Raw genomic sequence first — 15,126 nt, 5'->3', positions numbered from 1 at the left:
TTTAACATTGATCATCCACATCATCATCATCAACAATGATGATGATGATGAGAGATTTTTCATTCTTCTTAAATAGATAACAAATGAGAAGAATGATAGATACAATAAGTAACTAATAGAAATCAACTAGAGAAAGAAATAGGCAGATAGTTTGATGAAATGAGTTATGTTATTTCCCTTTCTCTTTTTTTCTCTTTTCTTTTTCATGAAAATACAAAATTTAGAAAATGATGGTTTATCTCAAGGAGGAAAAAGTGTCCATTATGAAAGTATAATATATTTAGAAAATGTGAATAAATAGCGTAGTGTTGATCCATCAGTGCACTACAATGATAAGCATATTAGATGCTTTATGTAGCAGAATAAATTAATGTATTGTATTACTTCTTTTCTCAGCCATAAATTCTTACATTTAATCTGATGACAAAATTATATATTTTGAATGTGTCATTTTTTTCACATCAAGTGTCCAACTTAAATCGGTTCATGATCTCAATAGAAATTCAACGATCCTCACAATCCCCACACTGATAAGTATCATGTTATCATTAGTGACTAGTTTTAGGAGGAACTTTCCAGAGTTTTGGTAAAAAGCACTGACCACTACAACTAAACTGTGTCGAATATAGATAATGTACTCCACGAAGACAATAGAAGATTACTACTAAATATCGTGGATTTATCATCGTATCTCAGTTGAGTAGTTTAGAAGTTGAAGGTTTACGTGCAAGACTCCATGTCTTGAGTATGAACCTCAATGGTGCGGTTTTCAATATTCATTGTTGAGGAGTCTCATACTAGGACAGAACAGATGTTCGGAGTTTCTAGGTTTTCAATGGTTATCTAAATTAGATCACTCCGTGATATCGGTAAAAATTCAAATCTACACCACCCCCATACTTATAATCCTATGTATTTTTACGTATGAAAAAGGTGTAATTGAATAATTAGTACAGAAAGCGTTTAGAAATAATATTGCGTTATAAGAAAGGTAACCAACCCAAACATTTTGTTCATTAGTTTCATCTTCTTACAATGTGATCTAGTCTTAAGTTTTGGTCTAGTTGTAGTCATTAATTTTATGATACATTTACCTGGTACCATGACCAGGTCAAATCGATCTCCCATCACTAAAATCAGTTTAAGGGATGCTGTAATTGGGGTCGATCTTCAGATTTTTTGTACTTATTGAGTGGGTGTACTTAAGATCTCAACGAAGACTTAAAAATTAAAATTTGATTTTATTAATGGGACTATAATACATCTGTACAAGAGCCTTATGATGGATGCTTTTACGAGTAGACTATTATCGCTATTACTATATTATTATCATTATTATTATAAGAACTAAGACAAAATTTTCATTTTCGTGGTTTAAAACACGAACCAACTTTAGGTAGTCAACAATTGAAAAACCGGAAGCGTTGGACTTCCGTTTCTTTCTGTTGTGGGACTCTTCAGAAGTGCACACTAATGACATCTCAACTGGAGAACAAGCTCAGGACAATCAGTCTCATGAGTGAGTGCTTGGCCTTTAAACCTTTGAGTCAACATCTTACTCCGTTAGTCTTAATTCAATCAATCCATGATATTGAGTAACCCTCATCCTTCATCTAAGATGGATAGCTGACGCCTACCCGGCATGGTTGAACTCTACTGGTTACGCCTCCTCATTTGGAATTCCATTTTGTATCAAACATTTTAATATACAATTTTGGCTTATTGATTAAAGTTCATAACCTTGAGCCGTATAATATTTCTAACTCTTTATAAAGGACGTTTTAGTTTTACTGATGATTTTTTTCAGTATGGGGTTGTGCAGATTGTTGAATTTCGTCGAAATTATTAACCGATTAATGTTAGACCACCCTTGGAAACCTGGAAGCATTGAGTGGCCGGTTCGTTCTAGTATGGGAATCCTCAACAGTGCTCATCCACGATCCCGCATACGAGATTCGAACCCAGGACCTCTGGTCTCTCGCGAATGCCTAACCTTAGTATTTTGTTATATGTAGGACTCAGTTGGCATGAAATTTTTCATTATTAATCTTTAACATGAGTTAACTCAACGCTGATATTTTGTCTGTTGTAATACAATAATGATTTTGAATTTACAACTGTAGAGCCTAATGAAGAAGTTATCAAAAACAATTGTTCGCGATATAATATTGATTGTTTTACAAATAGAAGAGTAATTGTACACTGTCTAGAAGTAGAGGAATGTGAAAATATTTATAAATTCTTTTCTAGTACTATCTATTACCTAATAATATTAAGTTTTAAATTTAAACAGAACAGAATACAAGAGGTATTTTGTTTAACGTACCCAATTGATCTTTGTCTTTGCATATTGTTTAAGTAAATTTTGTAGTTCTTCTCCTTCTCCACCAGATTTGCCGAATTCTTCAACTAATAGTTTAGTTCGTTCATAATCTTCTTTTGAAACAACTGGTGCTATTAATCGTAAATATCTATCTAATGTATTATGTAAATCTGGAACCGGTAATCTAGGAAGTGGTTTCTGTATATGTAGTCGGAAGAAATGTAAAAAATATCAAAATATTATGACTAGAATATTAAAAATAAAGCAACATATCGAAGAATCATTAGCAAACGATTTTAAATTTAAAATGAAACGGAATACAGTGTGGTTAGGTAATCCTATAAGAATTTAATGAAGTTGTTATGGTGGATTTAATCGTGAATTGGTATCATCAGAAGTAACTTCAAGAACCAAAGAACCTTCACTAATAATGCACATCGATTTAATCACACAAGGGTTACTGCCGGTATTAAACTGAGATAGAGGAGGGGTTTGGGCATGAGGTTAACAACGTTGCCGAAAAAACGTTAAGTAGACTAAAAAATTAAACCATTTAAACTCTGCCCTCTGAGTTGAAGAATCTGCATACACAAAAATAATGACAAATCATGGTAAAAGCCGAGATTCTTCGGAAGTCACGAGGTCAATGCTCTTTCTAACAATCAGAACAACAGTTGATGTGGGGACATGGAATATCGGGACAATGTGGGACAACGGAAGAATCTATTAAATAGCTGCGGAAATGGGAAGATGACCATCATACAAGTTGAGAGATGGAAAGCATCAGGACCTGACAACATACCGGATAAAGCATTGAAGTCAGACATAGAAGTAACTGCAAATGTGCTCCACGTTCTATTTGGGAAAATTTGGGAGAATAATTGTCACTGACAGACTGGAAAGAAGGACGCCTTATAAAGATACCAATGAGAGGAGATCTGAGCGAGTGAGAGAACTAACTACAGAGATACCACACTGCCGTCAGTGCCAGGAAATGTTTTCAAGAGAGTATTGCTGAACCGTATAAGAGATTCAAAAGACGCCCAACTTCGAGATCAACAGGCTGGATTCCATAAACATCGTTTGTGCACAGACCAAATCGCGACACTATGAGTCATTGTTGAGCAATCAAGTGAATGGAATTTTTCACTATACATTAACTTCCTTGACTGTGAGAAAGTGTTTAGTAGTGTAGATAGGAGATAGCTCAGTGGTAACGTCTCTGACTGTGAAGCTGGGTGACACGAGATCGAATCCGCCAGGGAGTACCAGTTCCCTCAAGATTACAGGTACATCTTGCTGACGAGTGCCAAGTAGCACGAAACCCGGGTCCAGGGTTTCCTGTTGACTACCTCCAATCACCATTTAAATCTCAATACATAGTGCCTGTAGTGTCGAGTCACCTAGACTGGTGGCCACATTGCAAAATGATCGATAGCATTCGATCTGCACTAATAAGGACTAGACAAGCATGACATTGATCACCATCCAGTGATCAATCAGTTGAGATAGGAGAACCTTATGGAAACGTCTTCGACACTACGGTGCACCTGAGAAGATCTTCAACATCATGCAGAGTTCACACGACAGACCACACTGCAAAGTTGGGCAGTCATCATCAGATACAACATGTAGAACACTAACGCGATTACACTTGATAAAGAAGCACTGGAGAAGGTGGAAACTTTCGTGTACATGGACAGCATTTTTGACAAGTAAGGAGGATCGGATGCAGAAATGAAGGCACGAATCGGCAAATCAAGGACAGCATTCCAACAATTGAAGAATATATGGAACTAGAAACGACCGTCAACCAATATCAAAGTCAGAATCTTCATTACGAACGTCAAGACAGTTCTAATGCACGTAGCTGAAACGTGAAGAACTACTATTACTGTAAAGGACGTTACTCACATGATTGTTTGTAAGTAGTGTAAAGAGCAAATGTATTTACGAGCAATTGTCTGTGCAAGATACTCAATGTCCATTGTTGACCAGATGACATCAGCAACAACTGCTGTGCGAGAATACAAACTGACTTCCAGTTGAAGAGGCAATTGCAAACAGACGATGGGGGTGAATAGGACATATAGTGCGGAAATCATCAGAATTCGTCATGAGGCAAGCCCTAACTTGGACTCAACGAGAGGAAAGGAAATGAGGCAGATCAAGGAACACATTGGGTTAGGAATTGGAGGCAGTCATCAAAAGAATGAACAACAATTGGAAACAAGTGGAAGCGATTCCCCAGGATAGAGTTGGTTGGAGCATGCTGGTGAGCGTCCTATTCTCCTCTACGAGGGATGGCAAGCGTAATTCAGTAAGTGTTGATTTTAATGAAGCAGTGAATCAAAACTCTATATTTTTAAATTTCCAAATCGAATGTTACTCAATTATATGATATTATCATCACCATGAGGTTGTGTGATATTTTGAATGAGCACTAGAAAAAAATATTTTATATCATAGGAAGAAGAAGCCTTCAAACAGTTTCCGCTGCTTTTTCTATGAACGTTTGTTTTTTAAAAACGGTCACCTTCAAAACATTTTAAGGATTCTTTATGAAGTCACATTTTAGGGTAATTCTACTCAATAAGCGTTTAATATAATTTTATTCAAATATAAAGAATCATTTGCTGAACTAAAATTGACGCAAAATCTAAAAAAACTTCTTTTAAGGGTTGGCTGTATATTAGTTTCTTGAATAATCCATTTGTTTAATAAGGAAAAGTTGAATTTCCGAGAAATTAGTTATTGTTATGATCAAGTAATCATAACATTTCTGAAATGTAATTAATTGTAACTGATTACAAGATTAGTTTAAATAATAACTAGAGTAACGATTTAATCTTTGAAACTGGTGAAATACTTTGCTTTTTTTCTTGTAAACGGCCTAGATTTCCTGTTTCAGTGGACTTAGTTGTCATCTATATAAGACCAAACTCCTTCTGATAATAATCATCTGCTCACTAGTGACTGGCTTCAAGAGGTATTTCTTGGAGTTCTAGTGAAAAGCTGTGACCAGTGGAGTTCGACCAGGTCTGTTGTGAAATATCAGCTCACTGAAGACAATGGCGTATGGTGGCACAACTTCATGAATTGGATAAAGTTAAACATTAACACTGTTGTATGCCGGCTCAGTAGTCTAATGGTTAAGCACTCGCGCGCGAGACTAAGAGGTCTTGGGTTCGAATCTCACGGGCGATGCGGGATCGTGGATGCACACTGCTGAGGAGTCTCATATCAGGACGAAACGGCCGTCCAGTGCTTCTAGGTTTTCCATGGTGGTCTAACCTCAATTGACTCATGATTTCAACCATTGAAAATACTAAAATCTCCACAAAATCCCTTCCAAATTATTTTGTTGAAAAGTTTAGCCATAATCAATATATATTTTTAAAACTCAGAAAAGTTATATATGTTTCAATGGTTCTACGTGTGAAAAATAAAATAGATAACTTGTATATATTTAATCCTAATAACCGATAATTACCATGTGCTCACTAGTGACTAGCTTCGTGAAAAAATTCTCGGAGTTTTGGTGAGAAGCCGTGACCAATGGAGCTAGTCCGTGTCGGGTAGAAACAGGTGTCTTCCTCAGTAAAATGGAAGATGGTCGCGCAACTTCGTGGATTGGTTGAGGTTAGACATTAACGCCATTGGATGCCGGCTCAGTGGTCCAGTAGGTTAAGCATTTGCGCGCGAGACTGAAGGCCCCGGGTTCGAATCCCGCGGGCAGGATCGTGGACGCGCACTGCTGAGGAATCCCACATAATGACGAAACGGCCGTTTAGTGCTTCCAGGTTTTCAATGGTGGTCCAACATCAATCGGCTCATGATCTCAATCAAAAAAAGCTCAACAATCTCCATAACCCCTAAACTGACATTTATTTATAGTTTACACTTAGAAAGGTAACATTCTTTTGAAAATATCCACCTTGATGTGATACGATTTAATGAGATAATATTTTAATTGGAGGTGTTTGATGTGAAAATATGCTTTAAATTGCTTTCATGATCACTGGTCTATATATATATATATATATATATATATATATATATATATAGAGAGAGAGAGAGAGAGAGATTTACCCAAAGAGATTTGTACTGAGTGGCTATACATATTTTACTTAGATGGATAAGATCTGGAACTCGAACATTCAAATATACATTGATATTCCATCTGTTATTTTCATTCAAATTATACCTTTATTTACATAATCAAATCATACACATATATATTTTAGCTATAATCATATTTTGCACCGTTTTGTATTTAAAACAATTAAAATTTAATCTTACGCTACATTTTCTTCTTGAGAAAATTAATGCCTAAAGATAAAAGATGTATTCATTGAAGATAATTCTAAATGTATTATCAAATTGTAACTCTATAAATAACATAATATAAGTATCTCATTGTAATGTTTCACTATAAAAAGGTGGTCGTGCTTTTTTGTTGTTTGTTTGTTTTCAACCAATCTTGATTTAAGCATTTCATGTTTACATCTCTCTTCATTTTTTAATGGGAATTGTTCCGTTAGCTTAGTTATTTAATGTAATATGTTGAAGTCATCAGTACTTGGAAAGATGTTAGGTTGTTAGATTAGCTATTGCTTAGAAAGATCTATCAAGTCATCTTGACTAGTATCGTATATGTGTTATTTGATCTGTATGCATTATGTAGAAAGTATATTTCTCATAATTATTTATGCCTAAGTCAATTTAGATGTTTATGAATCAAATGGAATAAAACAAGTTACAGCTGATTACAAAATTTTCAACTATATTTATTCATGAAAGAACATCTAGCAGTTTTGAATATTTAACCATGAATATTCGGGAGAATTTATCTATTCTAACAAAACTATTTGAGCCAATTCAAATAAGATGTTTTTTCATACTTGTAGTCAGAATGTAAAGTACTATTCTTGAGATATGAAGAACATCTGTTCTATCTCTATTAAGTAACAACCACATCGATGGTGTCAAATAAGATATGATAATGTCTCAGAGTTCCTTAGGTTTTGAAGGTTCATCAGTTGAATGCAGTATATAACGAAAACTATCTTAAAATTGAATTAATCTATACAACTGATTGACTTAATCACAAATACCCTTTCTATTATAAGAAAATGGTCACTTTTGTGAAATCCCACAATGAAGATGAATATTAAATATTGATGAATCAGTAGGATTTATAGTGGTAACTTTTGTTAGTTCGCTCTAGTAAACAGAAAAGACTTCTTGGATCTAAGTTTTCTGTTAGTTGGCACTCGCCAGTGAAGTAAATTGACTGTACTAATAAATTTATTGTTCTTGTTAGGATTGAAATCCTTTTCTAGCAATGTCACAGTTTTAAACCTTACTACTAAGCTATTTTAGTCACAGTTGATCGTTTTAAGGCAATCCATAGCTAAGTAGTGATCAAACAAATTTCATTATGATACCAAGTTATTTATATTAGTGTCTACACAGCACTTTGATTAATAAAACTTGGTTAGTACTTAAAACTACACAAAATGATATCAGCTATTATAGAAAGACTAATTACTGTAGTTTTAAATACTCTTAGTCCAATTCAACACTTATTCATAATGAACAGTCGAAAAAATAAGATCAAATCAAATCAAATCAAGTACACTTACATTTCGACAAATTCCTCTCAACTTAGCCTAAAATTATTTTGAATGTAAGAATTTATTATTTGATATACATATTTGTAACATTTTGTATTTTGGTATATCCCTTTGACCGGTCTTAAACTCTCATAAATGTGTCGTGAAACTATAGTTATTTTATGTAAGTTTGAAAATAAACATTTTTTTATTCTAAGAGATGCTCATGTTAATTACTACCCATTAAACGATATTCATTTAAGAATCGTTTTGGAATAGATTGATATTGAAGACTATATTCAGAAGTGTTTTTTTACAAATGTAAGAATTGAGCTTCCAACTTAACATAATTTTATTAAATATGTTGGAGAGATCCAGAAACTTCCTCGAAAAAGGCTTTAAAAAAGTCTGTGAGAACTTTGAGAAACTCCTTATGCAATTGGCATTCAATAGAAGTTTTGCCAGAAACATCTAGAAAGTGAAAAGCCACATATCGTGTTTCTGATTGGATGATTACTTATACTGCTACTATGTTTCATAGTGTTCCAGAATTTTCCAGAAGTCCAAAACCATCCAAAATGCTGTAAAAGCCCTAGATTTTCTGTATAAAAACGAGTCTTTGGAGTAAAGTGTTTTTTTCCATATTTCGCACCTTTTCTCTCGTGTTCAAGTCATTGTGTAAATTTAGCCTGGGGGCTACTAGAGGAGCTTAGGAACCGAATCTAGAGTCCAATTAAAAGACTAATACCATGGCTTGTAAAATAACCAAATACAATTTTTTGTAATAATTAGTCTAATCATTGTCTTTGTAGTTATTTGAGAATAAAACCTATCAGCATATATTTCACTGTTATACTGTATATCCTTCAAGATTTCAGACCCTGGTTTAGAATTTTTTTAAGTTTACTAAGCTGTAAGAAAAAAAACGGTTGATCATATTTTAAGTTTCAACCGGTTATTGACGTATGTATTAAAATGTTGTATTTCAATCTGTCAATAATCTTTAATAAACCAGTTTCTAAGGTTGTATTTTTAAAATGCCATTCACTATGAGTTCAACTTAACTCATAAAGTAATTTCTGGAATTCATGGAGTAAGTTATTCTTTTGAAAAATAAAAGAATCTTATTATTAAAATCTTTGAACTTGTGAGGCCTCTCATTTTGATGTCAATTCAATCGGATGATTATCTGAGCCTAACATAGTAACCGACGCTACAAACTCATTGTTTAAAAGTTATCAATCTTAAGCGTCGAATGTCTACTTCAAAATAATCATGAATTTTAGGACCATCAAATTATGTGACAAACACTCCAAATGATTCCATTTAATAAGCTCTAAAAAAGACTTGTTCAAAAAGTTGTTTATCTATGTATAGATATTATGTTCATAGGATAAAACTGAGGAAAAAGTAACTTCAATTGAATATTGCTTGAGTTGTAATAGTTGTCTTCAAAAATTCATAAATAAATATAGAAATACGCTAATTTACGTACACAGTTATAATCTAATAGTTCATATCTTTATTCTTCAAATTATTAACAGTACTGTGGATGAAATATTTTTGGCAATTGTAAGAACTTGATATTTTTTCACTGTTTGATTGTCGATTAAGTGACTGTTTTAAAGATTTTGTTGAATTACTTGAAATCGCTATTACTGATCACTATACTAAAACATTTCAGGCAAAATTCAAGATGTTTTTTTATTATTAGTCACAACTGGCTGAATAGATGGTGCTAGTCAGTGATTACCTATAAGTCACTTTATGATAAAGTTTAAAATAATAATGCTATTCGATGGGTCTAATTGTTTCATATATCAATGATTAGTTTAAATATCAAAATTAATGTTGTATTTGTTGCTTACAACGAATTTATCCTGAATTCAGTAGCTTCTCATCAATTGTATACAAACTAGTAGTTATTGTTCTAGCTCCATAGAAAAGATCACTGATTGAGTACTGATAAGAATTTCCAGTTTAATAAACAAGTTCTATAGAATAGACGTAATATGAGCATTTCATCTTATTTGGAACTCCTCTACTGGATATGCATTCACCTCGTAGTTGATGTAGATCCCACTATTAACAACATTCCATCTATTGTATAATAATTCGTTACATAATGTAATTCACACAGAATGCACATATACTAACTAAGGCAAATGGAAGTTCAGTAAAAAAAATATCACTGACGAGATGATCCAAGAACTAATACAAATTGGATTAACAATCAGTTCATTTTCATGTATTCATGATGGTTAGTAAATAATTATTATTTTCTTAGAAATATGAAATTCATACTTCACTTGAAAATATATCTAAGTGAACTTAATTTTGTGACATAAGACTGATTAAAGTAGAGTGGTAAATAGTCCAGTCAATTTTTTTTCAAATATCACTTCAAAATAGACATCAAGTACAAATTGCTCGGAAGAAAAATCACAAACATTTCAGTAACTTAACACATTTATTGGATATAAATAAGAACACTTACAGACAAATCCCATTCTGGATAACGTTCAATATCTAGATTAGATAAACGTCTGACAAATTCTTTAATTGGATGAGACATCTAACCGACTGAAATATAAAGAAAAATAAATAGATATTATATTTATTTGAACGATGTTATTACTTCGTTTCTTACAACAAATAGAAATTTTACCTTACTATTTCAACATAAATCTATGTTATTATTTGAAAGATCTTAATGCTACTAGTAATAGTCTGTTATCATTTGATCTTCTAATAATTAAATGGTACTTATGAACACTTTTGAAGGTGTTCAATATATATAATCGTTACAAAGAATTTTATAGTGAATACTTTTTCAGCTTATTTATTGAGTATGGTTTTAAGTAACGTTATTTGATATGTATGATCAAATGACAACTAAAAGTTACAAGATAACTTAAATCATTATATATTTCAAATATCATACCTTTTTTGATATACTGATAGAACTGATATTACAGTTTAATATGATTTATTATATAGTTCAAGTATAATACAGTCAATCATTATATTACTTATACAATGATACTGAAATCATTTTCCTGTTCAACGATTGTCACTTTCAATTATAAGCAATTAGTCATACAAACAAGAAGAGAAGAGAAGAGAATACTATGAAATGGGAAATAACTATATTTTTATTCAATTACTAATTCTAAACGTAACCCATACTACTTTCATCATTTCAAACAATCATAACAATATCACTATTAACAAACAAGCAAATGAAAAGATCTTTTTTTTCATTTATACAATATCATTTATTATTCTTGGCATCAGTTTCAACTTCGTCTTCATCACTTTTTATAGCTTTCAACATAATTCATGATAAAAATAAATAAAATAAAGGATATTAAATAAAGAAAAGAATAAAAACAAAAGTTTTATGTGTAAATAAAATGAGAAATTTGTTTAAATTAACAGTTGGAAACTATTCCGTTGAATTTGCGCGAAATTTCAAATAAGAGTATATGTATATAAATAGATAGATAGATAGATAGATATACTTTAATTTGTGTAGATTCAATATTGAATGAAAACAGAATACATTTAAACGGGTAAATGTCTAACTGAATAAAATAGATTTTTAAACAATGAATAAATATTATTCAGAAAGAAAAATTTTTTTTCTTTTTTTCAGTTACGGAAAAAAAAGAAAAAAACAGAGAAAATTAGTAAAAATTTACAAGAAAAGAAGTTAATATATGTCAGAGTAACTGTTAGATTTATATTTATTATGTTAGATTTAGAAATCACAGTGTTATTCATTTATGAATATTGAATTGTGTATTACTCACATATGGTAAATAAGTAGTATGATAAACATTTTTTTCGTAGTAAACTGTTTATTATGATTGCATTTAATCTAAATAAATCAACTATTTTATTTGTTAATAATGATAGACATTATATATGAAAATTATATTTGAAATAATCTCAGTAATTGAACTTAAAAATAATTTCAATGTTTCGTCCAGCTAACTTGTCTGGACTTTTTCAGGATGATAATCAGGATCATCAAGAAAATGTATATAGTGTTTTAACAATCAAATCTACACTGTGTTAATCCGATCATAGTTGGATATTGATTATTAATAAATAAGATAATATGAGTCAATTAAATGCTAATCGTGTGAAAACTTCACGATATGGAAATAAATGACTGAAATGGATTGATATTTATTCTCACATCGTGAACTTTTCACACGATTTGTATTTAACCGACTCATATTATCTTATTTATTAATAATCAACATCCAACTATGATCGGATTAACGCAGTATAGATTTGATTGTTAAAACACTATATATATTTCCTTGATGGTTTTGATCATTACCCTGAAGAAGTTTAGACAAGTTAGCTGGACCAAACATTGGAATTATTTTAAATTTTAATTGCTGAGATCAGTTCAAATATAATTTTGACATAAAATGTCTTCTCTATATTCGGCGCCCAAATTTTGTCAAACTGTTTGTTGTAATCTTGACGAATATTTATATAAGTTGACAATGATATACTCAATAAGCATAATCTGTTCGTTGAGTTAATAGTTTACCATCTTGTTCATACGTTGATGCTGACTGATAATTATATTGATTAGTAGGGTCAGTAGGATGATGATATTGTTGTCGGTGATGATGATTGGATTCACCCTTTATCGTTGAATTTTGTTCATAACCTGGATAACTTTTAACTGAAGCATAATCATCTTGATCAAATGAATGATCAATTGAATCAGTTTTTAAAGGTGGTAATTCTCTATTCTGTGGTCTTTCAACATTATAACAATGACGTAATAAGTACATGACTGGTACATATCCTAAAGTGATTAATGTCATAACAATATTAAGTCCAACAAATTTAATTGTATCCACAAGTCCACCAGCAACAATTGGTCCCAAGGCATAAGCTAAACTATATGAAATATCAGCGATTGCATACACTGAACCATATACTGAAACATGACGTGTATCTACAAGAAAACCCATTGTAGGCAATATTGCTGTATCAACTAATGCAATACCATAACACAAAATACTAATAGGAATCATTAATGCAATAAAATTAGTACAGAATGGTATCAAGAAACAACTTCCTCCTTCAATAGCTAAACCAACTGCAGCCATTAACCATTGTTTACTTGGATATTTATCAGCTAACTTAATTGTTGTTATAACTCCAGCTAAATGTGGTAAAAATGCTGGTAACCATACTAAACCTTCTTGTGCATTTGTTGCTTTCATACTTTTTGACATCCAGTTTGATATTGTCGGTTCTAAAAATGCAAGTGATACATTAGCTACAGTGAGACATCCAGCACATATAGCAATATAAGGATCCATTAGTAAACGATGTATAGGAGTTCCTTTAGGTAGATTACCTTGAGTTTTTAAAACTGTTCGTTCAATTCTAACTGGTTGCATAATAATCAATAATAAGCAACCATCAAATAATGCTATAAATGCAAGTGTAATAAATGGTAATTCTTTGCCAAAATATTGATAAACTATTCCACCAAATGGAGGTGCTACTAATGAACCAAATGATATAAATGCTAAAGCTATTCCCAATGCTTTTGTACGTTCATATTCATTTGTATATCGATCAGCTATCATTGCTAAACCGGCAGTATCAGCAAAAGCTGAACCCATACCTTGTAATCCTCTAGCAATAAACATTAATCCATATGAACTACCAAATGCAAATACAGAAGTTGACAGAAATATTATACATAAGCCAAACATCATTGGTACATCATAACCAATTCGATCAATTACAGTTCCTGATATAGGATTACATAATAATTGTATTATAGCTTTAAATGCAAATAATGTACCAATTTTAGTTTCAGATTGATGAATAAGCCATTTTATTTTATAATCACCATTAGTTTTAATAAAAATAAAGTTTTCATCTTTTAATCTTTTAGTATGTGTAGCATTAATCCAATAAATTTGTTTTGTATCCATTGCACGTAGATTTTGTAGATAATCCGGAATAATTGGTACTATAACCATGTATAACATATTGTCTAATAATAAAGCTATACAAACAACAAATAAAACCATACGACGTTGTGAATTTGGTTCATTAATTTTAGACATAAATGTTTGTTTGATTGTTTCAAAATTTGTCATGGTAATGCTAAAACAAGATAACAAATAGTTATGACATTAATTTATTAAAAAGTAATTACACTTTAAAGTGCTTTTTAAAAAAACAGTACTTTTCAGATATGTCAATGTGAGAAACCGTGCGTGACTAGCGGAATTCAATCATGTCGGGTGTGATACAGTTACTCTACGAAGATAATTGAAGATGGTTGCACAATATCATGGATTCGTTGAAGTTAAATATTGACACCATTGGACGCTGGCGCAGTGGTCTAGAGGTTATGCGTTCGTGCGAGACTGAAGATTCTGGTTTCAAGTCTCGCGTGCAGGTTTGTGGATGTACATTGATGGGGAGTTCCATACTACGATGAAATGATTGTCCAGTGCTTTAAGGTTATCGATGGTGATCTAACATTGATCGGCTCACGAATTTAATGAAACTGAGGAATTGTTGAAGACTGGACAGCTATGAGGTCGTTCAGTAATGTACACCCAGGACGCTACCAGAGATTGAATCCAGAACTGTAGAATCTTACAGAGGGCACGATCGCCTCAGATCACTGAAGTGCCATTGAATGACTCACGGTGCCGACTTGAACGAACTTGTGATATGGTACAACCCTTATCATTTGTTATTGATACTAAAAATCTCAATTACAACATTGTTGAACTGTACTGGTCAAGATTTTGCACCAGAAGTTCGAAATTTCATCTCAAGGCCGATCACTAGTGATCAAACGATGGAATGCAGGCTATGGAACTCAATCATGTAGTTCGCGTAATATGAAACTATACTAGGCGTGTATCTAAGGGATAATAATAATAATAAATAACCTAATGTGATCCATTGGTTGGTATCAAAAAAGGAGGCTACACTTTAGTATCTAAAAAAACAAGAGTTATCACCTTTTTGTTACAAAGGTGATCTGAGACACATCCAAAACTACTTGCTTCTTAAAAAGCGTTAGATACTTTATCTTATCACTTATTTCTATCTACTTTTATTGCTGGCTTCTACTATTATTTTTATTATTATTATATTAAACGACCATTT

The 15,126-nt window shown here is 32.0% G+C and overlaps 2 protein-coding genes across 2 annotated transcripts in view; both read right to left on the bottom strand.

Annotated features, from left to right (window-relative positions):
* MS3_00003817 (uncharacterized protein) overlaps positions 1-10,525 on the bottom strand; it is a 69,926-nt gene extending 59,401 nt beyond the window's left edge. Inside the window, exons 1-2 of the mRNA XM_051211678.1 lie at positions 10,439-10,525; positions 2,327-2,521 (exon numbers count right to left, since the gene is read on the bottom strand). Of these exons, the coding sequence (XP_051071767.1) occupies positions 2,327-2,521; positions 10,439-10,516 (273 nt within the window). The 5' untranslated portion in view covers positions 10,517-10,525. The remainder of the gene's footprint in view (positions 1-2,326; positions 2,522-10,438) is intronic.
* A 1,951-nt stretch (positions 10,526-12,476) lies between these two features.
* On the bottom strand, positions 12,477-14,096 carry MS3_00003816 (uncharacterized protein; the record flags this gene model as incomplete). Its single annotated transcript, XM_012945784.3, has 1 exon — positions 12,477-14,096. One exon carries the CDS (start codon positions 14,094-14,096, stop codon positions 12,477-12,479), a length of 1,620 nt encoding a protein of 539 aa, XP_012801238.2.
* Between the last annotated feature and the right edge of the window lie 1,030 nt (positions 14,097-15,126).

The sequence above is a fragment of the Schistosoma haematobium genome, chromosome ZW (genome assembly GCF_000699445.3).
Source record: "Schistosoma haematobium chromosome ZW, whole genome shotgun sequence".
Classification (NCBI taxonomy): domain Eukaryota; kingdom Metazoa; phylum Platyhelminthes; class Trematoda; order Strigeidida; family Schistosomatidae; genus Schistosoma; species Schistosoma haematobium.
Note: the sequence above shows the minus strand (reverse complement) of the source record. Positions and strands in the feature narration are given on the sequence as shown.